General features: G+C 39.7%; 2 protein-coding genes and 1 long non-coding RNA gene across 3 annotated transcripts in view; 2 read left to right on the forward strand and 1 right to left on the reverse strand.

Annotated features, from left to right (window-relative positions):
• Window positions 1-598: 598 nt before the first annotated feature.
• LOC122968127 (protein FAM163B) lies at window positions 599-12,339 on the forward strand. Its single transcript, XM_044333122.1, has 3 exons — window positions 599-1,578; window positions 9,352-9,467; window positions 10,944-12,339. Exons 2-3 carry the CDS (start codon window positions 9,375-9,377, stop codon window positions 11,385-11,387), a joined length of 537 nt encoding a protein of 178 aa, XP_044189057.1. The 5' UTR covers window positions 599-1,578; window positions 9,352-9,374; the 3' UTR covers window positions 11,388-12,339.
• On the forward strand, window positions 4,145-20,964 carry LOC122968133. The gene is made up of 3 exons (XR_006398759.1): window positions 4,145-4,156; window positions 12,008-12,014; window positions 20,896-20,964. It is a non-coding gene; the product is annotated as an uncharacterized LOC122968133 (long non-coding RNA).
• Window positions 19,041-26,111, reverse strand: part of adamtsl2 (ADAMTS-like 2) — a 47,252-nt gene continuing 40,181 nt past the window's right edge. Inside the window, exons 17-19 of the mRNA XM_044333109.1 lie at window positions 24,686-24,862; window positions 23,442-23,586; window positions 19,041-21,569 (exon numbers count right to left, since the gene is read on the reverse strand). Coding sequence (XP_044189044.1) covers window positions 21,442-21,569; window positions 23,442-23,586; window positions 24,686-24,862 — 450 coding nt within the window. The 3' untranslated portion in view covers window positions 19,041-21,441. The remainder of the gene's footprint in view (window positions 21,570-23,441; window positions 23,587-24,685; window positions 24,863-26,111) is intronic.

Below are 26,111 nucleotides of genomic sequence, written 5' to 3' on the forward strand. Positions count from 1 at the left end.
CCCTCTTTGTGTTTCCTCGGACAGTGTTTCCCTGTTGAGCTGCAGGTGGAAGTATAGTAACAAAAAGAGGAACTTTGGCACTAAAAAGACTGAAACGTTGAAAGATATCTACTTGATTTGACTCATTTGGACGCTGAAGCTTCATATTAGCTTCAGATAAACTTTTAGATACATTTTTGCACAGGACTGTGCAAAAACTGTGGATTTTGTCCCCCATCACTTCCATTGTAAGTGCATTATGAAGGGATCTTCTAATGGTCAGTATGAACAGGAGGAATGATTACAACATGAAAAACATGTTTCAGTGTTCATTTGGGCTCCTGACTGTTGTTTTAAGACAGACTTGAAAAAATAGCAGACCCGTCCTTTAAATAAAGTGTTACTAGCAAATGTTCATAACATATGCCATTACTTTATTAACTATGAGCTACTACCAACCAATATGAAAATTTCAATTAGTACAAAATATCAACTAACAACAAACAAATCCTGATGAATAACACCAGTGAATAATTTCCAAACAAGAGCTGCTTGGTGTTCATGCTGCAGGTCTGTTCACCATGTTCAGGTGTGCTGACTGAAGCTGCAAACTCTCACAGTCCTGGAAGTCACCTTGAGCAGCGCGTCAAGGTGACCAAATGCAATCAAGTGATAAAATGTTCTCTTATAAGTCAAACTGTTAACAAGTTGAGACTCTTTCCTCTATTAGTTTTTACCCTTTATAACAAGACTTAATTGCGCAGATTATTCCCCCAAAAGGGTTCAGATTAAGATTGTTTTATAAACCGGGATCTGAAGCGACCTGGATGCATCCTTCAGGTACTTCTTTGCAGCGCGCGCTGCTGTGACGCACGGCCACATCCCGGCAGGTCAGCATGACATTAACGCGCTGCAACACAGACAGGATGAGACCGGATCCGGTGTGCAGAACACACATCCTCTAAATAATTATAACCAGAGCAGAGCTTTTCTCCTAAAAAAAAAACAAAACAAAAAAAAGTCGTCCTCCTGTGTGTTTGGACTCGGCTGCTTATCTGCTTTCTGTTTGTTCAAGATTTCGTTTGGGCTTAAGAGAAGAGAGAAGTTGGACGCCGGAGAGGAAATATTTCCCAGGAATAACTGTGGATTTTATAGAACAAAAATCTCCAACCTGTTCTGGAGCAGACATTTGCGCTTTAATTAATGGAACATTGATATAAGAAACTATTAGCAAACACTTCATCATTAAGTAAAAGTCTTGTCAAATTTTCTCCCCAGCAGTCCTGCTGCATCTCACACCTCTCCAGCTGTGGAGGAAGCGCAGTTTGTGAAATTACAAAAGAAATGTGAAGACAAAAATTTGCCCTTTTTTTTTTTGGTCTCTTTGGCGCACTGAGACAGATATCTGCTCCTGATTCTTGCAGGTCTGATGTGTATGTGGATGTAAGAAAACAAAAATCTGCCGTTAGCTTTGGTTACACCTCTCCTAGAGGAAACTCGACCCTCTTACCCGTCACCTCTGCCCGCAAACCGGGGCGCCCGGAGCTGGAGGTGCCGCGGGAGGGAAGCGATGGGACGATCCAAATACTAATGTGATGGGTAAGATTATCAGCTGTTTATATGGAAGTGTCTGTGGTTCCTGCGGCGCACTGGGGAGCAAAGTGGGTGTAACTGTACGAAGTGCCAGAAAACGGTTCTTTGGGTTGTGCAGTGGAATGAGGAGCTGGTGAAAGGCGTTAAATGCACCAAAACATCACCGACTCCGCATTAAAGGGATGCTCAGTTGTCATTATGGAGGTTTAAAAAGTTTTATTTTTGGTTCTAGCTTGGTTCTTAATGGAGTGATAGCTAATTAAAATAAAACTCTTGCGATACTTGCAATGTTTCTCTATTTATTTTCTTTTACGCACGCAATTCAAGAAGTTGATTTAAATGTTCCGTTTAAACAGGGTAAAGAAATACATGTTTGCCAGCATGCAAAGATAATTTCAGGGCTTATTTGCTGATAGAGAGACTTAATGTATCAATAACAGTCTTGAGTGTGTGTGTGTGTGTGTGCGTGTGTGTGTATGAATCCACACCCTAAAACCTGAGTGAAGGAAGCTGCTGGAACTTATTGAACAGACAGAGTGGAGATTTACGCGTGTCTGTGTAAATTTGCGTTAAAAAAATTGCACCATAAACAACTTTTACTCACTGAAAATAAGAAAACAATCAACCCTTTTTAATCAAATATAAGCAAAACACCGTGCACGCACCAATGTCGAGGTTTAGGGAACATAAAAGTGTGATGTTCTTTCCTAGGAATTTATAGTAATGTGCCAAACACACACACACACACACACACACACACACACACACACACACACACACACACACACAGAAAATTTTGACCAGACATAAAGTCTCTAAAATTATAAATTATATTTCCCATCATGAAGTTTTACATGCTGTTTCAAAAGCGTTCTCCACACTGCAACTCTAGTGAAGAAACAGTAAATCCTGCATTTATTTATTGGCATAAAACTAGTCAAAATAAAATATATTTTCTATCTCAAATACACACCATGTGTACATTTTTATATCACAGGATGTAAACTCTCCCGGGTACAAAAAAAAAGTCCCAAACTCCCTCCTAGAAATATTGAGGACATGACATCAGTTTTCTTAATGGTAGCTATGGCCCTGACTCAATGTAGAGTCATATATCTTATTATTTATCCTGTGAGGACATTTGGAGTGACATAGTGTGATGCATTTTGGATCAGAGGTGTCTGAGCTGGAAGGTTTTAACTCACACAAAGCAGCCAGAGCCTAAATCAGCTGCTGTCGTGCTGCATTATATAACCTGCGTGACCGATAAATAAAAACCGTTGGTGAACCACAAAAGCACAACAGCATGCAAACGACCACCAATACAAACAAAACTCAGCTATAATCTTAGAAATATAAGTAGTTTATGATTTATTTTTGTTCTTGTATACGACTTTCCACAGTATTTATAACATTTATAACAAATTCTCTATCTTACCAAGTAATATTTTTGTCAATTATTGCATCATAAGTCTTATTTTCTTACAACATGTGGGAAAATCTGCCAATAAATAATCGTTTTTATTCAAAAGCAGCAACCTCCCTTGTTCTGTCTTGTTTCTGTGACTCCTTTCTAGGAATTTCTTATAACTAGTTGATCTTTATTGGAAACAGGTTGAATTAATCTTATTTTACCAGCTGATTCTTTCCTTTATGTTAAGAAAACAAGACTTTTACAACACCAAATACAATTTTTTGCAGTGAAATAGCTTTTATAAACACTATATATAAAATCTACGTGATATTTTTTTACGTTTCTGAGATTTATGTTGGAAACAAAAGGTGGATGAGCAGCTTTACTGACTCTGGATGGACGGATGGATGAATGAATTAGGTCGCTGACCTTTTGAGTGTGTATCCGTCTGTTGATTTGTGTGTGATGCTGGCTGACTGTGTGGGTGTAAATGACTCTTTGGCCCCAGGGATGCTGTTGTCCAGGGCACCGTCGCTATGGAAACTCCATGCATTAGCTTGCTTGATGAGTTGATCCTCCGGGTGCTGATGAGGAGAGCAGCTCAGAGCGATGCTTCAACTCACAAACACGGAATTGAAGTTGATAGAAAGGAAAGTTCCTGACAGGAGGAGTGGCCACATGCTAAAATAATGAGTCGCTACACGGCCATAAGTATGTGGACACTCGACTCTTTCAGCCATATCTGATTCATCTGTTGCTGTAACAGCCTCCGGTCTTCTATTTTCAGGCCTTTCCATCAGATGTTGGAACCTGGCTGCAGGAATTTGCTCCCATTTAGCCACGAGACTGATGTTGGTGATAAGGTCTCGTTCCAGTTCCTCCCAAAGGTGTTGGATGGGGCTGAGGTCAGGACTGGGACAATAATTTCTTTATGGAGCTGACTTTATCATGATGAGACAGGAAAGGATTGGGTTTCTTAGTTATTTGATGAAAACAGCAACACATTAAACTTAATAATAAATGTGCCGTAAAACCAAAACTAGCAGCTAAAACAGGCTGAAAAGTGCTGCAGAGTTGCTGATAATTCTCTGTGGGTTGGCCACTGCAAGCTTCTCATTTAATATTATACATAGTCACTTCATTCATTCAGGTCTTTAATTTGAAGGGCAAGTCTGGTGATTTTCTATATATTTCGTATGGTCAACAAATCTCATGTTTGGAGCCAAACTAACAATGAATTGACCAACTTACAAGTGTTGTATGTGTATCCAAAGCCTGATATATCTTGTTCCTCTGTGCAGTAGACCTCCGTTGTTGTCCAAAAACTATTAAAAATCTGTTAATGAGCCCCACAGCTGCACTGGGTGACATGTTCGTTCACCCCAAAGATTGCTGTTGGTTTGTTTAGAAATGGCTCCAAAGACTAATAGTCTCCAGAGTAGTTCTGTGTAAGGCAGACGCCACTGAGCATCTACTCTAACTCTACTAGCTTGTTGTACAACATATCACAATGTCTTGACTTTGTACTACATTGTTAATTTCTCAAAGAACTTCAGTACAAACCAGCATCTCAGCAGAATACAAGGAATAATCATCATGTGCACATCTATGATACAAATACTGTCTAAAGCTTTAAAGGACGAGTTCACCAAGATCACAAAAGATACATTATCCTGCGGACTCCAAGTGGTATCAAACCAAGCAGATGGTTTGGAGGCTAAAATGTATATTTTAAGATATAAATATTAGGATAAGTATTGGAGGAACGTCAGGTGATTTTGGGAACAAAATGCAGCCTTTAATGGTTCCTTGAAGAGATGTTTTTGTCCAACGGTGGAAGATTTCCAGAGAATCTATAGAAGCGATCGACCTGTAACGTCTCCTCAGCAGATCTGTTACCTGCCCAGAGAGCTTTTCCATGTCGAAGCTCTGGGCTATTTTTGTGGGGGTTGGACGATGTGTCCGGTGTGACGATACGACACACTCCTGCCGAGTCTCGTCACACCCACGCGAGAAAGGAAAGGAAACAAGATGACGACGGCTTCGCTTCAGTCACAACCCTTCAGTCACGTGACTCTCTGCATATCTGCCTGCTCGGTATTTGACTATTCATCAGTGCGCAGTTTTTAAATGCTGCTTTGGTTCCTGATTTATTGTATAAAACATGAAGGCAAGCTGGATATTAGCAATTCATAATGTAACATCATGGATGAGTGATTTCACTCTTCAGGAGGATCTTTCTACTGCTTCTAATAGAGCACAATAGTGCAGGAGCCTGCAGGGGGTTAAGCTGTTAAATTTCCATCTGTCGTCACATTAAATGTTGAGGAACATTTGTTGGTGTCCCTGAAGTGTTTTAACTTTTCTTTCCGTTTGCTAATGCACACTTAATTCTGATTTGGGACCAGATTTACTGCATAAAACATGAAGGAAAAGTGAATAATAAAATGCATAATATCTCTCTCGCTTTCAATTATAAACTGACTCGCTACTTGACTCGTCCTCACTGACACAGTGGCAACAAAAAAAGGGAAACTCGAGAAGAAGTACCTCGTGTCACCTTTCCTCTAAATTATTTCTCCATCTGCTGTATAAAAATCATCCCCATCCCAAATGTATCTCTTTCATTGTCTCCTATTTTCCTCTCTGTTTAAAAACTTAACTATTATCTGGGTACTTAAGTGATTGTTTTTAATGCTGATACTTTCAGAAAATACCTCCATGGCTTTTTCTATTTCTACGTCTTTTTGTTGTCGTCGTAGATCTCAAAAAGTCAACAGCAGATTTTTTTAATTTAGTGGTCATGTCCCCTTTGGCCTGAGCTGATTCAATACTGGAAGAGATGTAGAAAATAGCTTTTAACTACTAGATAATGATTGTTTTTTTAACCATAATGCGCAGGAAGACAAACAATAAACCATCAGAAACGGTGCTGGAGGCTGCAGCTCTGAAGCTTTGCGCTCTGCTGACTGTCTTATTGTTTAATTGTCTGGTTGCTTTGGGAGCACTCAGCTGAATGTCTTAAAGTAAAAAATGCAAAATGTTTAATGGAATGCAGTTAGCCTGTGAAATTCTAACCACAAACTTAGAAGCTTAAAAAACATCTGTGAGCCTCAATAAATCAGCTAAATCTGAACACACAGACCAGATACTGATTCTGTTCAATCAATATGACTTGCATTTTCTGGGGAAATCAATATCTTCTATGTCCATCACTGATAAACCATAAATCTGCTTATAACTTCAGATCTTGACTCATAACCATAATGTTTGGACATCTGCAGTATCACTTTTTGTGTTTCCACAGTTGTTAAACTATTGTGGATATTACAACATATGACGTACATGGAAAAGACATGTAGTAACTTTGTCAATAAGAAGATCAGGGTTAACCCTCCTGTTGTCCTCGGGTCAATTTTGACCCAGTCTGCCATAATTCATCAACATATTTTCCTCTGATCTCAACTATAGTTAAAATAATTCATAATTTCTTAGTCAGGATACTGTTTTGAAACCTCTTCAATTTTTTTTTGATGACAGCACATAATGACACCTGTTGTCCTCCCGGGTCAAAAATGACCCGAGGACAACAGGAGGGTTACGATCCTTGTAAGCAGTCAAACTTGGAAACCATTTACAGTTTCAGTTTTCCTGCTTTTGTTGCTTGAACAAATCGAGAAAACTGTTTTTACCCCCAGTTGACCCTCTCAGGTAGACCTTCTAAATTTCGTTAATCTTACCGGGATCGATCGGCAACCTTTAGACTGTAACCCCAACAATCGCAATAACCTTAAAGGAACACAACATGTGTCTTATTATTGTAGTAATGGTTCTGAATGTTGTAGTTACTGTCCTCACATGAAGAACAGCAGCATTTGTAATTTGTTCAAATGCCTGAAATGACCTGTTGACCTGACTCAAAGGAAGGATTAGTGTGATTTTTCTAGAGTTGTTTTCATTGAGCTGTGTGGGGGGGGGGGGACACAGGAAGACCGCTGTTTGTTTGCTGTTTTCTTCCAGCGCTCAATGTTGCTTTCTTTCAATCATGACCTCAATCAGTCTGTCTATATCTAACCAAACCTTAACCTTAAAGGAGTAATCCGCCAATTTAGCATTGCAATCCTATAACGTTGTCAGACTCACGCTGGACAATTTAAGGAAAAAAACATCAAGATCAATGAACCAGAGATATCATCTTTTTGATTGCAGGCATTTTTCTTTATTGTCAAAATTTGGCACCAGCATTACCCACAATGCAGCGCGACTGTACAAATTCAGGTGTGTTACGCTAGTAGCGGCTAATGTAGCCTGGAGCTGTTAGCCTCCAGCAGAGATGAGGATCTACAGCTAACTCCTCACCCCCAGACTTTTTTCAGTTTCAAACTTGTAGTCTTCAGTCCCAACTAGAGGTGTGTCCCGAATACAAATACATTATTCGGCAAAGCACAAACAGTGTTTGTTTGTTTTTTTACAAATATTTATTTCATACAAATGTTTTAAAAATTCATTTGTTTTTGGGAAGAAAAAAAACCCCTGTCAAATACCAGCATGCAAGTCGGTTACATCGCTATCTCAGTGTCTCTCCGCTGTTACGTCTATCAGCAGGTCTCAACGAGGGGAGTCACATCCACCTGCTACATGACGCACATTTCCTAATTTGGACGTCACTCCTGGAGTTGGGGGTGTTCGCCAGAGATAAAGCTGAACTACTGACATACGCAACATACTCCCCTTCTCCTTTTTACAAAGTTAGGTTGTTATGGGTGTATAAATAGGTAGAGGTCTGTCAACAATGAGGCGATGAGTAGTTTTAGCTCAGTAGTCAGTGCAGTTGTCTATGATCTGGGAGACTCTAGTTCAAGACCCAGTGTGGGGACTTCCTTCGTAAGGTAGTTTATTCATGAACACTTATTTTAACACTTTAATTTTCTAAAATTAAAAGTGTGATTAAAAACAAAAACAGGATTTTTAAGCTTCTTTCCACTTTTATTCGAATACAAATACAAATAATTTTGCTGCCTCAACAAATACAGATACAAATACTAGTCCCCGACACTGACTCAAGTGACATCACTTCATCAATTAATTATATGTCACACAGCTCTTTCTGAAGACACTTTATACAACTTTTTACACATAGAACACCTGGAAACATGCACTGAGGTGGAAGATCGGTGGAGTTCCTCTTTAAAAGAGACGGCAGATCAGAAAAGTAATATATGAATCATGTTTGGTTTTGGAAGGCACTCAAGTAGACGAGGTTTAGTTTGGATGACTTGTTGACTCACCAAGTTCATGGCCGAAAAGTCCAACAGGTCAAGAGACACAATCGGACAGATTGGAAACAAATTTCCATGTTAGATGAACTCATTTGGAAGAGAAAAGTATAAGTCAAACTGGAAAATTACCACCCAAACTGTGAGGCATTATTAAAGACATTTCAGGTGTGCTCACTCTGTTTCACCTCCAAACAAAGTGCTTTATCTTCTGGATAAACTTTTGGTTTGTTTAAAGTCTGTCTGCTCGTCTGACTTTGCTTATTAGTCACGTCACGTGTTCTCAGATCTCGGCTATTAACTCATGATGTTTGTTAATATTGACAGAAATATTTAAATACAGCCAAAGCTACAAAAATCAGAAAGGAAAAGAGTAAGAAAATAATTAGATTGATAGACATTGTTGGGGTACGCAGCCTTAAAGAGCAGCCTGGAAGCCTCAGTTCAGGGTAAAATCTAGAGAACAGTAACGATGTGTTTCCTGCTGCTGACATCCATGTGGTCATTACTGAGAGCGGCATCAGTCAGATTTATCATCATCACAATCAGAGTGACAGGAAGTGTGTGTGTGTGTGTGTGTGTGTGCTTGTCTTAATTTATTTTTTTGTCTCAGGCCTTTAGTTTACTGCCAAATATGTGAGCTGGCTGAGTCTTTAAAAGATGAAAGATAAAAATCGATCAGCAATATTTTCAGTAATGGCTGCTGGCAAAAGAAAACCCGTTAACATTTTGGAGCTGCACACTCAAGTCGTAAAATTTTACAGCAACATCATTATTTCTCTTCTAACCTCCTCTGCTTCTTCATTCCCTCTCTCACCCTTTCACTTTCTTTTTAAATCTTGAGCCAATTCTCCTTTATCTCTTTGTTGTCTTCATCTCTTTCTCTTCTCTCTCTTCCTTCTCTCACTACTCTTCCTCTATGTTATCTTTTCACCTCTTCTCTCTATTGCCTCTTATCTTTCATGTCTTCCCCCCTCCCCTCCTTTGTTTCTTTTCTCCCTTTCCTTTCTTTTATCCTCCATTTTTCTCCTCTTTTGCTGTCATTTTCCTCCTCCTCTTCCTCCTCCTCCTCCTCCTCTTCCTCCGCAGGCTGTTGATGGAGAGGATTTCGAATGTCAGCCGGGACAGTGGTCATCGCAGGTGGAATTCTGGCTACAGTCATCTTACTGACCATCGTCGCTGTACTGTGTTTATGTAGGTTGCAGGTATGATTTTTTTTCACTATTTTACACATTTAGTGAAAAAAACAAGATAAGTATAACTGATTTTCATTCATAAATGAGAACAGTGACTTCTAATATTTACTGGATCTGAACAAGTTGGATCTGGACTGAAAAACAACAGGATAGGTTGAAATGTCAGTCGCCCAAAAACGACCTTTAGTTATGTTAAAGTGACAGATGCCATCTAGCAGCCGTAGTATTTATGACCCTGAGCAGTGCTGCAGTTCAGATGACGTACTGTATATATATGTGGAAACATTTCCTCATTCAGAGGAGGAGTAGGGGTTGACGGGGGCATTAACCCAACAGTGGACCACAGGAGACCGCTGTCCGTTTCCTGTTTCCCACCGTAAGTCGGGACAGTATTTTAAAAAGCGTAACTACGATCGTCCCCTAACCTTAACCCCGTGGTTATTATTGTAGCCACTGTGATGGAAATCTTTAGAGCCGGGTAATTCAGAAATACCAGGAGACCTCAGATGTCTTGAGCAAAAAAAAAAAAAAAAGAATTTAATGAATGACACTTAAACAATTAAGTAGACATTTGGGATACAGCACGGAGTTGATACTGTGAAATGTTACCCAAAGTCTGAGGGCAAAGATGTGAGCAATGGCTAGTTAAAGTCCAGATAAGGATTTGTTTACCAGACAGATTTGGCTTGAGTCATAACATAATCAGAGACCTCGCTATAAGATTGTTTACTTCAGCGCCGGTTCTCATGAGAACGACCATGAGGAGAGCTCAGCCTGACCAAAGAGAGGCCAGCTGGCTCTCTCTCTCTCCGTCTGCTGGGTCTAACAAGTCCTATATGAAGAGAAGAATATGATATATGGAAACTCCTTCACAGTTATGACTGTGAAGGTGGCCTAACCGTGAGGAAGTAGTAACTTTAACCCACAACATGTGTTTCTCTAACCTGAACAAAGTGATCATTTAAACCATTTAAACCTTTACCTAAACCTGACCAGACCTTAAACACAGCGTTGTCACATCATGAAACATCATTATTTAACAGTGATGTGTGACGGTTTTGGAAAACTCAGACAGATGTAGGCGCCAGATTAGAAAACACACATTTGGCCATTTAATTTGGAGAAGTTGTTGGTCTGAACACAACAATCACAGGTACTCGCAGATTAATTCTAGAGCGGTTCGTTTGTGGCGGGAACGTGATCCAAACTCGATCTGACCAACTATAAGGCTGCGAGTTTGAGCTAAATGGCTTCCGTAGCCAAGTGCGCTTTGCATGCTGGGATGTGAGAGAAATGAACTGGACAGTTGAAGCCGCCTCAAGATAGAAGCTTCTTCCTATGTTTACGTTCTCGTTCCCACCTCAGATACACAAAAACACGAAATCATCTTTAGTTTACAAAAAACTCCACAGGATGCTTTTACTCAAAAAGATACATCCTAAATTTTGAACCTTGAGTCCTTTCATCCTGTGTTTGGTTTTCTAGTATTACTGCTGTAAGAGGGAGGAGTCTGAGAAGGGGGAAGAGGAGGAACCAGAGCTCGCCACCATGTCGCCGTCCCGCCCCCTGGCTCTGTCAGCTCCTCCGACGCCCCCGACGCCGGAGCTCTACAGCGACGAGCCCGAGGCCTACCCGCCCACCTTCCTCACCGAAGCCAACGGGCCCGCCAGCTTCTCACCCGACCCCCCGCCTCGCAGGTGCCAGCGCTCTCACACCTTCTGCCCGACGTGCGCCCGCTGCTCGCTGCCCTTCTACCTGCAGCACCCGGAGAGGCTGTGCAACGGCGGCCGCAGGATCAGCTACAGGACTGTGCAGCAGCAGGACCTGGAACTGCCCATGGACCTGGCCAGCTTCTACCAGAAGCTCAACCTCATCCGCTCCGTCACCATGAGGGAGGTGGTCACCCACAGCGTCAGCACCGACGTGTAGGAGGCAGGCGGGGTGGAGGTAGCGCCGCCCTGCTGGCCTGGAGGAGAGATTGATTTATATGAACTGCTCTGACTCGTCTGCAAACACGCTAAATTAATCTGAGTATTGTGCTGTGTGTGCAGCGTTAATATGCTGTAGAGATACACAATAACACTGAGGGCTTTTAATTAATGTAACGCACCGCCGGGCAGCCATGTTGGAGGTCTGCAGCCCAGGAGCGACTGCAAACACCCGAATGCATTTCTGAAGACTTGAACGGACTAAATTTTGTCGGATTTAAAACGGACTGAAAACTGATCATGTTGTCACATTACGTCCAACTGATTTTATGTATAGATAATTATCTTGTTAGCTAATAAGCTAATTAGGTAGCAATAGGGCTGTCCCTTTTTATTCAAAACAGTCCGTTAGTTTGCTAGTTTGACCCGAAACTATCTGAGAAGCAATCAATGTAATCAATTTGGATTCAACAACCATGCGGCTAAAGGTAATTTGCGTCTTTTTAAAAATGTAACTGCCTCACAGCTACAAATATGAAGTCGGATGTTGGCTTGTCACGTAGTGAGGCCGCGCATGGAACAACATGAAGGATTCATCTTTGTGTGCGAATTACGTGTTAGAATATCTGTATGAAAAGTGTGAACAAGCCAAATTCAGGGTTTGTTTTTGGCAGTTGAATGCGCCACACAAGATGCAGATGTGGGGGTTAAAATCCTAAATCACCTGACGTTTAGGTGACTCCAGTCCAGTGCAAACAGGATGTTTGCCAAATGAGGCTAGTTAGTCTGCTGATATTCTATATTTTTACTGTCAACAAATCCCCTGAAAACACCAAAACCAACAAAGAACTGATCTACTAACAAGTTTAGTGCGTATTCAGAGTCTGACATATCTGATCCCTCTGACCTCTGCTGTCGTCCAAAAACTATTAAAAACACATCAGTAACATGTTCCTTCGTCACCACGAACACACACACACACACACTGTAGTTTATCTTGACTCAACGCCACACACACCGTCCTGCTGCCAGAACTACTCACTAGAGCACTGAATGTGGATTCATCCGCTGCTGAAAACAGTCCCCAACAAACACAACACGTCTACAGTGACCGGCTGGTTTGAGCCTTTTTAAAGAGCAGAGAAGTCAGAAAGTATCGAGAGACGGATTACACATTGTTGGTTTTGATATTTTCTTGGATTTGATGGCTTTAAGAAAAATATAGAGTATCAGCAGCGTTATCCTTTAAGCTCCAAATCAATGGAATCAACAGTAAATCAAAAGAGTTTGTTTATATCCCAGTTTCAGAAATTCATTATTTGTGCACAACCGAATCTCCAACAGACTAATATTCTGTTGCAGTACTGAATATACAGTATATATATATGTGTGTGTGTATTCTTACACTATGCTTACTTTAAAAAAAAAAACCAAACATGTGGACATTCACACAGACAAAATGTTTTTTTATGTTTGTTAATGTAGCAACAACTGTACAGAGTGTCCAACTCACAGTGTTATTCCTTCACTTAACACAAAAGCCAGATATGATCTTTAAATATCCTTTTTTTTATAGTTTATTTAGGTTGAAGCTCCTGCTGACTCCTGGTGAACCTGCACAGGTGTTTCCACTTGTTCTGTCTGATTATATAACTCTTCCTCAACCAGACTAACCGAAAGGCTTTTAGTGATAGAAATCAGTGCAGATCCTTTTAGCTTTTAATAGTTTTTCTTTGATATCAATAATTCAGTTGTACGCAGGTGTCGTGGTTAAAAAAAACAAACTTTGAGAGCTAAAATTCGGACGAGCTGATTACATTTAAAAGAATAAAATTACCAAAACATTCACATAAATGTCAAGTGTATGAATTGATATTGTGTGCTTACATATTAGTTTGTTTTCCCTCAAACACATATCAAGACTTTTAATTATTAAATTGTTGAAATTGAGTTGAAAATTGAATATTTGGTGATAATTTATGGTATTGAAACTGCTTCAAAAATGAAAATTTGTTGACACCAAAATTACTCAATAAATCACATCCAATCACCCGATAACGATTCTTCATATGATTAATGAATTATCATTCAGAAATTCAGTTCTTCAGCTCAAGAATCCAACTTTAATTAATGACCAGTAAACTATAAAAGTATCTTATACAGATGATTGATATCAAGAATTAAACTAATTTTGTTCCTTGACATTAAAAATGCATAAAATCTCAAATCGAGGTAATAATGGACCCGTGTTTCTGACCCGTGTTTGTGTTCACTGGTGAAGGTTTGTCAGCACTGGTTCGTTTGTGTATTTAATGATGATTCAGACAGTGGAGTCAGATGGAGACACTGTCGGTATGTGAGCGTTTCAGTGTGTGAATTCATGTTTGTTTATGGAGTGACGCAGTGCGGGAAACATTTTATAGCAGCGGTTCTCAAACTCTTTCACATCGAGGACCCTTAAACTGACACAAATTAAACCACCGACCCCCCATCTGATAAGATTTAGTCCCAGTGTCACCATCTGATTTTTGCTTTTAGATGTTTTATTACAGAAAGTGAAACCCATGACCAAAATAGTCACATATTCTGTCATTGTGTTACTTACAGATGGAGTTATAGTGAAAATAAATGATTCTACTTTTTGCTGGGGGCCCCTGGAGCCCCGGCAAGGACCCCTGAGGGTCCCCGGACCCCACTTTGAGAACCATAGTTTTAAAGGCCTCTTCTGAAGCATTCAACGATCCAATGACTGTGACATTTAAAGAGAGTTTGGCTCCAACGTGAGAAAAAAAAAACTGACATGCACATTTTGTTAATCTTAATGATAGTTCAGTAGATGAGTGTTTGATATATTTTACTTCACATCTGAAAAACTGCTCAACTTCAGGAGTTGCAGCACGTCCGCCCTGTTTCTCCTTCGTCCTGAGATGAACATAAACTGTTAAATAAAACTCTGCTCCTCTACTCGATGATAATATGTATGATAAAATAGTTCCGCGCTAAGCAAAAAGGACATAAGCTCTGTTAATTGTCGTAAGTGTTTGTTTTCTCGTCTCTGTGTGTTTTTCATGAAAGTGTGTTAAACCTCAGGCAGCAACACATTGTGATGATCTAACACTGATCACGAGTGGATCAGACGGATGAAACAGTGCAGAACCTGCAAAGCTCTAAAACACCTTTTTATAAGGATGAATGCATGTTTGTTAGTTTTGAGTTCAATAAAGAAACATTTTCAAATTGACAATCATGCAAATGACTGAAAATGCAGATGTACAACATTACTGTGCTCAACAGTATGTGATGCAGGTTAATCCATTTCTCCAGATGAGGATGGTAAATACTTAATATTTCAGTTTTTTAGCTGCTTTTAACATAATTGAGACTGAGGCCAGTCAAGTTATGAGCTCTGCTCTATTATACAGCAGAGATTACAGATGAAAAGTTGGAGAAATTACAAGAGAACATTATTGGATAAGAGAGAAATAGTTACGTGTATAATGTGATCCGCCATCTTGGAAATTTTTTCATGGGAGCTGTAGTTTTTGGAACAAGTAGCGACAACAACACTGACACATCATCACTTTTTAAGTTGATTTGTAGAACTTGTTAGCAAACAGTTGCTTATTTCCACATCCAGCAGTTACGGAGCAACATTATCATTCATGTGGAGTCGTGTTTCTGTCCGACTGGTCAACATAAGTCCAATATTCACTCTCTTTTAGCTCTGTTTTTGCTCTCTACCAACTCCTGAGGGAAATATCTGGCTCTTTAGCTGCTAAATGCTCCACTATGTTCACCAGCTAGTCTACAGCTAACTGTGTCTGTTTGCTGTTTGGTGCTGAGCAGGTAGTGTACAGTGGCTTTTTACAGCTTTTTCTCTGAAACTCTGAGAGCTCTGAGAGTGAACCAGAACAGTAAAATTGCAGCCGAACAGATGAACAATGAGCTGAAACTCACTATAAAGCTCCGTAAAGCCGAGAGGAGCTGCAGAGTCTCTGATAATTCTCTGCAGTGCGTAATTCTCAATACGAGTCACACACAACACTATTATGAATAATATCTATTATGGCCGCTTTAAGATCAGAAAGTAACATACATGTTATTGTGCCAGACCTGGTTACCCACAATCCTCTGCTCCCAATATTTCCAGGTTTAGTTGTCCTTAAACAGTTTCTCTGTAGTATAAACACTGTACAACACAGATGATTGTCCAGAGTTTTCCCACACAAGAGGAATTTAAATATTATTTTGCAAGTGAATTACTCTTCTTCTTCTTCCCAACTTTAAATACACTGAAGACGGCAAATGTTATGTTTATGTTTATTGTTGTTGTTGGTACTTAATTTTCATCCACTTAAAATGTCACTTAAGTGGTCACCGTACAGTATCTCCAGTGTTTGTGATTCACATGGGAATGTTTACGCTTTTTATATCTACTGTGCTTATGCTGCAACATCACGTTTTTCTGGTTTTGTTTACTTCTTCAGTCTCCTAAAGCCTCTACACACAAAAAAACTACACAAAGTCGACACACATATTGTATTTTTGTAGGGCAATATGTTCAACCAACTGCTGATCACCGGCATTAGTCAAGATGATTAGATTTTTACCCTGAACCTCGCCTCCCAGGCAGTGATTCCTGCCCCGCACACGATTCACTAATCAAATGTTTTAGGTTATAGACGTATAGATGGAGGTTTGGGGATAAAGTTTGCAGAGGAAGGACGTCCTGTGAATGTCAGCTCAGTGCAAAGAAGTCGATCAATAAAGCAATCAGACGTGAATCATTACGGGGTGTTTTGGAGCTTTGAGCTGCAGGTTTTTACACTTTATTTCATTCCTGAGGAAGAATGAACCATTATTTTAATGAGTGTTTACTGACATGAAGTCTTCAGTCTCATCTGTTTCTTCTCTGCTTCAGTAGTTGATGTGTTTCTGTTATCTTTGCAGTTCAGCAGATCTGAGGTTTTGACTCTCTCACACTGACCAGCAGGGGGCGTCAGCTGCTGCTGCTGCTGCTGCTCAAACCAACATCTACTGTAGTTGCTCGGTGTTTGAAAAAAGTGACTTCATTTACAGTGTTAATAAAAATGATGCAAAAACTTGTTTGGTGTGTTTTGTGTGTTTTGCCTTCAGGGAGAAAAAAAACCAGCAGAACAGAGAGTTGATTCTGAACTGGTTTCACTCTCATTAAATCAGACAAGTTGATCTGTTTATATCAAAAGCAGCAGCAGGGAGAAGAAGAAGAAGTGAACACGTTTTCTCTGCATTCATAGCTGTGATGCTCTGCTGCAATGATCTCAACACACGCAGCAACAAAACCTGCAACATCACAGCAAACAAAACTGACGGACTTGAGACTAAACTACAATTTCACCTCAGCAGAAATTAGACAGAAAGAAGAAGGATAGAACTGGTGGTTTCATATTTTTCATAGTGCACAATTTTAATAAAAAGACCAACAATGTATTAGTCAGTGGTTTTCAGCTCTAAGCTCACTGGGTCCTTCAGAAGATCTTTAAAAACAGCTCACAAATATATAGATTCATTTTTTAAAAGGCTCAGTCGTTTCCTAAAACAGCTGAGAACTGTAGTTTTTAGCAAACGTTACTCAAACGGGACGAAAAAGTCCATTTATTGAGGATTATTTTCAGTGGCGGATGAATCCATACTCGATGTTCTGGTGAGTATTTCTGGCAGCAGGCTGGTGTGTTTGGGATCGAGTCAAAGTAAACTACAGTGTGTGTGTTCATAGTAATGAAGGATTATGTCACCCAGGGCAGCGGTGTGACTCGCTGACGTGTTTTTTAATAGTTTTAAGACAACAACGGAGGTCTATGACACAGAGGAATAAGATCTTGTTAGTAGATCAGTTCATTGTTGGTTTTGGTCTTATCATGAGATTTGTTGATAAGGAGAGAGATAAGTTTGAACTATCACCAGACTTATGCCACGTTCACACCACGTCAGATGGATGGAAAGTTTCCCATCATCCGACCACTCAGGAAGGTTGTATGAGCCTTTAAACACTGTGTTATATTGCATTATATCCATCACATTCAGGTTTGATTTTGTAGAAAGATGGACCCAGTTTTCCAGTCATCATTAGGACTTGGAGTTTGGCGTGAACACCATTTACACATCAGAATCATTCATGTATCATTCATTCATTCATGTCATTATAATTATGTAAAAATGTGGCATTATCCTTTAAAATGTTGCTATTTCAAAAAGGTCGATCCATAAACCAGTTTGGAAAGCTTTACACTCTCTCTTCTTTTTCTTCAGCAGCTACAGTCAAAAACATTCTTTTGGGGATTTCTTGTCTTTTGTTAGACAGTGTTTGGTCAAAAGATGACAGGAGATGAAGGGGGGAAGACATGTGGGGGGATATATTAGAGGGATCAAAAGATGATTCAAGTGTGACACACCTGTCATACATTCAGGTGTACAGAGACACCTGAAACACTGCTGGATACTTTAACTTCTTCAGGCAAAATCTTTCAAATAAAACAATCTGAGCAGGTTTTTTGGTTCCTCACAACTCATGTCAACTGTGATGAAGAGTCACAAGGCCATGTCCAGATCCGAGGCCGACTCCATTCGGACGATCCATCAAACCCTTACACTCAGCACTTAGTCCTCTTCCCCCCTTTATATTCAAAGTATTTGTGTGGTGTCGTTCCCTCCTTTTCCTTTATTATTTTGGTATATTTCGTCATGAAATAAAGGGACAGGTTGACACATGCACTGTACTGCACTGAAAAGCCCACTGAGATAGTCTGTGTGCATACTAACTTCCACACCAGGTGCTCAAGCTGTAAAGACTGATAATTACACCTTGAGGTGGACGAGCAGTCCACGCCTTTACTTGAAGAGTTTACCAACTTTTATGTAAACAGTGTCACGGCTCTTGTCAATCAGATGTAATTGTCTTTTTATTGATGAAGAGTACTAAAGTAGAGCTGCAACTAACCAGCTCGTCCTCACAAGAAAAACAAGGGTATAGGTCTAAAATTCAGGTTTATACCATCTAGCGGCCAATGTAATTATGACCTGGAGAAGTGAAGTTCAGGGGACATCAGGAGGCAAAAAGTGGCCTTTCCACTAGTGTTCACATGGTTCGGGTGTCCAAACCAGGATCTTTCTCTCACCCTAACCAAGTGGTTTTTGTGCCTAAACCTGACCAGACAAACCACAGCGTTGTCACATCATAGATCATCATTATATTGTAAAACGGTCCCCATCCGTCCTCTAGAAGGCGCTGAAAACACTCATATAGGTCGTTTTGAGAGTCTTTGGAAATAAACCCATTCTGTCGCTCTGATATGAGGACGTGTTGAACTCATAATTGTAATCTGCCAATTATTTTCTTGATTAATCGATTAGTTGTTGAGCCTAAAGTGATGTTCAACTAACAGTCTAGAACCTGAAGATATTCAATTGTGTATGTATGTATAAAAAACAGAAAATCATCACATTTGAGCAGCTGGAAGCAGAGCATGGTTGGCATTTTTGCTTGAAACAAATGATCAATTATCAAAACACAGATTTTCTTATTGATTAATCGACTAATTGTTGCAGCTCTGCAGTGGTAACTTACTATATGACCATAAATTGTGGATTCATAAAAAAAACAACAGAGGCCAATCTGTTCATCTGAACTGTTATTTAATTGAAATACAAGTCAGTACCATTAGGATTTCAGTTTATTATCAACAGTACACAATCTCCATACTTACTTTTTGTACAAAGAGGTATCAGTTATATAAAACACAGTACACAATAGTTAAAAATGAGACATACAGGTACACGTCTGAATACATTTCAGCCATACTTCAAGTGTCAGGAATCTTTCTGTCTGTGTTTGGAATAACTCCTGTCCTCCTCTGTCACACACAGACCAAAACTGGCATCAGTTGACCCGATGAATAACCATCGGCTGGCATCAGGAGCATCACGATAAATGAAAATGTGCTATGACTAATAAATATGCTTCCATATCCTGCAGGCGTGCCGGCACGGCGCCAAACGGCAGGGGGGGATGGAATGGAAATATAAACATTTTGGGCCATGCCAGACACCAAACTGAAACACAATTAAATAATATTTCATAAACAGTATCTGTATTAAATATTCTAGTCATGCAGTATATTCAGTTGAGAAATAATTTAATAGATCTTTTCATTGCAGCGATGAACACTACAAGAGCAAGCTGCTAACTGGTGATGGAAGTCTGTAAAAAAAAAACCATTTAAACTGTTGACTCCACTTTACAACTCCACATGTTGTTAGAGGAACTGAAACTCCCAACTGATAAATAATCAATAATAGATGATAACAACAGGGTTTATGGTTGAGATATAATGTTAATCAGAAGTTAAAGATGTTATTTTGTATGATGGTTTGATGGAAGGAGTGAGGGGGGGGAGGGGCAGCTGTGAGATCATTTTTGGAGATGAAAAGGTTTCTTGGGACAAAAAAACAAACATTTTCCTTTTTTTAAATGTTTTCTGCTGGACTTTTTGGTGATATATATGGGTTTTTTTAAAAATATTCCTCTGAATGTGACTGAACTGATGAGGTGGCATCATGTCAGTCTCAGAGGTCTCGAGGTGGAAGGTTGCTGCAGGTGTTTTTTAAGTTTTTCTGAAGGCCCCTTTACAATGTGCAATAACAGTGATGACGTGCAGGTTCACAGGTGAAATGGCTCCAAAAAATTCTTGGAGAAAATTATGACAAAACGTGCAAGTACAGACACGTCAGCTGCATTTTGCTGTAGCTTTGGTCGTAGTGACATATACACTGTACACAGCAGTACAGTATCTACGTGTAATATATCTATGGGTGCTTAAAATATAGCGGCAGCAAGTTTAGTGGTTGGTTTGTAGCGTCGGTCAAATTTTGAGAATTTAGTCTGAAATCTCTGACTTGTTTCTGACTTGTGAGATCTACAAGCACTGTTCTGGAGAGACGACCAAAGGTTTCAGCATGTTTTCTCTCTTCACTGTTGAACTTTCATGTCAGGATCACACAGTGTACAGGGGCCTAAAAAACACGGATGCAATCAGCTGCATCACACAGCTTTGCCTTGTTTTTCCACACAACAATCCCTAAAGACACACACACGATCCATCTACACAGGTGTTTTCATTTATTCTGGCCGATAACTGCTCTTCCCAGGACGCGTCGGCGTGTTTGATTGAGTTGCACCTGTTACGAGTTCTCTCTAGTGGCATCTCTCCATGCAGATCGTTTTTTATTTGTCCAGTTTTGAGAGATCTGTCTTTCTGCCTCCAACACACAACACAAAGGAGGTGAATGAAATTTAGATTTTGCTGCTCGCTGCGATGAAAAATTTTAAAAAATTCAACATTTCTTTGCAGAAACAGTGTCCCTGTTACTGTAAATAAAGAGTTTTCACAGGGACAACGCCAACTTCAACCTGAGCAGACGTCTAATTAACCAGAATAACTGAAAACATCCGTGTGGCTTTAAGGCTTCATCAGGCTGAAAATAACAAAGTGTGGCTGCGACTAAACTGAGTCGTTAATGGAGAGTATGTTAATCTACACAGTTGGACTGTGTGTCATTTTAGTGTCATTTAAGGACAACGGACAGAAAGTGACTAATCAAAACTTTGAGTGGGAGATTTTTACCTCAGAGAATTTGCTTTTCGCTCAACTCTTTCTCTATTTATTCCAAATAAACCAGAAACATTACTGGAAAATAAAAGAAATTTCAAATGAAAAACAGTAACAAACATGTTATTAATTTTATAAGTGAGTGTTGTGAGTTGCTTCTGTCTGATATCAGGAAAACCAGATTGAATTAAACATCATTTCTACTAATCCAACTTCAAATGAACCCTCATAAATCCAGGTTATTGGAGGACTTTGTGTAACTGTTCCAACTCTTGACTTTCAGCTTCCTCTCGTGATTCACAGTAACTGCAGTACCACATACCCATTAGTTTCCTCATGCTGGAGCGAGAGTCGGGGGGGGCGGAGGGCGGGGGTGGAGGGGGGGGTGGAGAGAGGCTGCGTTGTCCTGGACTAGGAGCTGGGAGGTCGTACGGCGCGGCAGGAGTGGCAGCAGGCCTTGCTGTAGTACCAGTGGCTGCACAGGTTGACCTTCAGCGCCAGCAAGCAGTTGGTGGAGGGACGATCCTGACAGCTCTCATCTGGGACAAAGTCACAGTCGAAGTCAGTCATGGTGGGATTTCATAACACAATAACTCAAAGAAAAAACTTTTCCCATTTTTATATATCGTCCTGGGATAATATAAACCCAGCCGATGTTAACCAGGCGTCACACATACTGGGATAACATTCCCAGTAACATTGATTTGGTCTTTTTTTTAACCTTTATTTTATTCAGGGGAGTTTCTCAGAGACACAGTTACACATTCATACCCGGAAGCTGCCCAGTACAACCACAGTCTGATCTGCCGGCTACTGGGCAGCTCCACTGGAGCAGTTGGGATTAACCCTCCTGTTGTCCTCGGGTCAAATTTGACCCGTTTTCAAATGTTTTTATATCAGAAATATGGATTTCTTTCATCTAATTGCCTGAAAATCACATGGATGGTTCCATACTACAAACTTTGCAAGTAAAATGATCACTACTATCATTGAATTTTGGGTGTTTTATTAAAATTTATAGGATCTGTGGATCTGTGGAAGTTGCCTGGTCAACGGGAAGACAACAGGAGATTTAAGGGCACCTCCGTAGTGGTAATGAGGGAGGGACATGCAAGTTTAAGAGATACCTGGACGTCTAGATTAAAGCCCAGCTAGTTCTAGACAGCAGACTTCTAGTTTACATTTATCTGTCATTTTAACAATATTTCACTGTTCCTCTATGTGTACTGTAAGGACACAACAATTCAGAGATGTTCTCAGGCACTCAACTAATAACTAAAATAACTTGGTCATTATTTGGTATATAGGGCTGGATGCAAAATGTTTAATGCTCCTGTGTATATGATACTTATACAACACAGGTTCTGGTAAACAATGCTTATTTTGAGACCTTACTTTGAGAAAATATAAACATGTTTTCTACAAAACTGCAAAACTTCATTCAACAACAGAACTCAGGGATCTCAAAAGTTAAATGTTGCCTAAGAACAAATAGCTGTATAAGAACTTGAACTTTAACCTAAATAAAATGCCGTCTCAAATCAGCAGAATTATTATTCAAATCACCAAACATCTTGTTGCCAGAAATACTCAATAAAGAAGAGCAACAAATGTGGATTCATCCGCTGCTGAAAATAGTCCCCAACAAACACACAGTTTCCTTCTTTTTAACCTTCTGAGTAACATTTGCTAAAATCTCCAGTGTCCAGCTGTTTTAGGAAATTACTGAGCCTTTTAAAAAAGTGAAACTATATATTTGTGAGAAGTAGAATATAATATTCATAAATATGTTTTAATTAGTATATAATCACCTGAACATAAGACTTGTGTTTTCGTTAGCTTACAATGAGCCCTTTATATCTACAGAGGGAGCGGCTCCTCTCCCAGCCCACTATGTTGCACCGCCATGTTTCTACGGTAGCCCAGAATGGACAAATCAAACTCTGGCTCTAGAGAGGAACTTTCACATTTTTCACGAGTTTCACGACCACCGTAGGTTCTCCTGCACACTCAGAAGGGGGGGAGGGGTGTTCAGTTTGTTGCAATCTGCAACCTCACCACTAGATGCCACTAAACCCTGCACACTGGTCCTTTAAAGATTTACGTTTTCAGCAGGAACCAATGGGCTTGAAGCTGAGAGTAGGGAAGTCTGAAAGTATTGAGAGACAGATTGCTGGTTTTGATTACTTCAATAAGAAAAATATAGAGTAAAACCAGCCTTGTCCTATAAATATTGCAGTGAAAACAACAGCTTGTAAGATGTCTGGCTATGTGCTACTATAACTACTGTGACTATTGAGAGTTATATTTTTGTGGCTATAATGATCAATATGAGCTCGACAGGCCGCTTTTGCTCTATGAAATAGTTGCAGGACGTCACTGAATGAGACTCTCTCTTGCTGCCGTGTTACCTGGAGGCTCAGTGGGGCAGGGCTGCAGAGTGCAGGTCTGTTTGGCCACCGGTTTGGTGAGGGGGTCGCAGCCTCGGACCAGCTCCCTGCCCTGGTAACACTTCACGTCCCTCATCCTCACGCCCACACCGCACGTCTTAGTGCACTGAGGACACACAAGGGGCAGAAACACACATCGTTACACATCGATGATCAACCGGAGGCAAAGATATTTTATTCATTTGTCCTACAGAATAAAATAACAAAGAAGTATGAATGCAAACTTAGCAGAGAGAGGGAATAAAACAAGATGGAGGTAGAAGCCAGTCAGGTTTTTACTACATATTGACAGCAGTAAAAAGCTAAATTATCATCTGCAGAGCTGCAACGATTAATCGATTAATCGATTAGTTGATTGACAGAAATTTAATCAGCAGCTATATTTTGATAAGCAAATAGTTTCTTGTCAAGCAAAAATGTCAGAACCACCTTTGACTTTGAGGAAATTATAACAAAACATATAAGAAAACAATCATCAGGTTGATCAATAATGAAAATAATGATTAGTTGCCTTAATCATCTGCAAATAAAAGATGATTTTTGACACTACTCTTCTGTGCAGGCATCTGTGAATATTGTCCATCAGTATGATGCTGGACTGAAAGTGATTTTAAGGTTTGAGGTTTATTTGAGTTTTGTTGTGTTATCATTGGACAAACCTCCTCGTAGCTCAAACCTGTGTGGAATTTACCTTTTCCTGACACATTTGCACTTTTTTGTACATTTTTCTGAATCATATCTTGAATGAAAGGATTTAAACAACTTATAGTTTTGCTTTGCTTTTGCTCTGATCTCTCCTCTCTGCTGTATGTAAGAGCAGCAGCTACTGTATGAACAGCAAATCTGAAAAATGAAATATATATTTAGTATATAGACTATCTCTTGTGTGTTGTTGGAATAGTGTGTCTGAGTCAGAGGTCCAGAGGTCCAGCTTTAGCAGCACCAAACTGTGAATTTCACAGTTTGAATTTACGAGCCGCCGCATTACTTGGATAAAACTGTGTCTGCCGCTGCTGTGACACGAGGCAGTTAAAACCAAATCTACTCAAACTTTATGCATTCCAGTCATGGAAAAAAGGCAAATGTCTTTCAAATGAACAAAAACAACTAACTGTGCTCCAGCAGCTCCAGAGACTCCTACATTATTATGATCCACTCTTGATATCAGGGGCGTGTAAAGGTGAAATGTAAAAGCGTGTTATTACCTCAGACCAGGGTGTCGTGTACCATTTGAAACATGGCCTCTCAAAGCAGGTATTTTCGTCCTCGGGCTTCTCGGCGCCGCCGCATGCCTCGTCATCTAAGATCTGGAACTTTCCGCTGCTGATGCCGACACACAGGACGATCCTCCGCTTCACACCGCGACCGCAGGTGGTGTTACACTACAGACGGGAACTTAAAGTTACTGGGTTCATGTCTACATTTGATCAGTTTTTTCCAGAACAACTCAGTGGACACAAAGCAATTATTACACAAAACGAAGACAGTATTTCAATCATGGTTCACTCACTCTTTAAGAGTAAAAAACTAAATCAAACAAAAACTGAGAGAGATACATGGAGCATTTTGTGCTTAGCACCAGTTGCTGCATCTAGCTTATTGTGGGTTTTCAGATTCCAACAAGCACTTGAACCAATATGGAAAACTTTCCATAGCAGTAATGAAAATGTTACACAATTGAAAGAAGATGAGGTGTTAAATGGATGGATTATCTTTCTCGAGAAAGTTTCAAGCCTGTAAAAATTTAGATTTTTTATAGCGTAGTGAAATGAAACAAAAAAAAGGCTGCCTGGAGAATAGATGCTCCGTTTAAACTTCAGATGTTTTTTAAGACATTTGACTGTAAATCTGGAGCCAAACACTAATATTATCCCCAGTTGTTCTGTGGACAATGAAACAAAAGCATCTGATGATTCACCTGAACTGAATTTGAAAACAAGACTCACTGACTTTGTGTTTTAAATCATCATTAAATTTAAGTTGGTCTCATTTATTTACCGTAATATACTTTTTTCAGATATATATCGATGGCTGAAGAGCAAAACCTCCTATCTGAAAAATGCACTTTGTTGAGAAAACTAAATTCTTGCAGAATGCTATTTGTTAAGGATACCCAATATATAACACACTGTGTTTGGACTATATTACTATATTATGTGTTAGCAATACCGTAATAACCATACAAAGATACTGTAAACAACACCACATAATATAGTAATATAGTCCAAACACAGTGTGTTATATATCGGGTATCCTTAACAAATAGCATTCTGCAACAAGTTTTCTCAAAAAAGTGCATTTTTCGATATCATTAATGCTGCAACTTTAAGGAGAACTGTGATCAAAAAGGGGGGAATGTAATTTCTCATGTATTTCAAAAACACTACTTAATAATTAATAATAGGGCTGTACTGAACAGTTGTTTCGGTCATTGATTAATCCGTCGATATTTTCATTTTTTGTCTATAAACCGTCAAACAAAAGTGAAATCTGCCCATCAGAGTCTCCCAGGTCTTGACGGTGACGCCTTGAAACGTTTTATTTTGTTGGATTTGTTTGTGGCAGCAAAAGATTTTTACAACACTAAATCCTCACGTTGGAGAAGCTGGAACCAAAGAATCGATTGATTTT

This window comes from Thunnus albacares, chromosome 2, assembly GCF_914725855.1.
Source record: "Thunnus albacares chromosome 2, fThuAlb1.1, whole genome shotgun sequence".
Classification (NCBI taxonomy): domain Eukaryota; kingdom Metazoa; phylum Chordata; class Actinopteri; order Scombriformes; family Scombridae; genus Thunnus; species Thunnus albacares.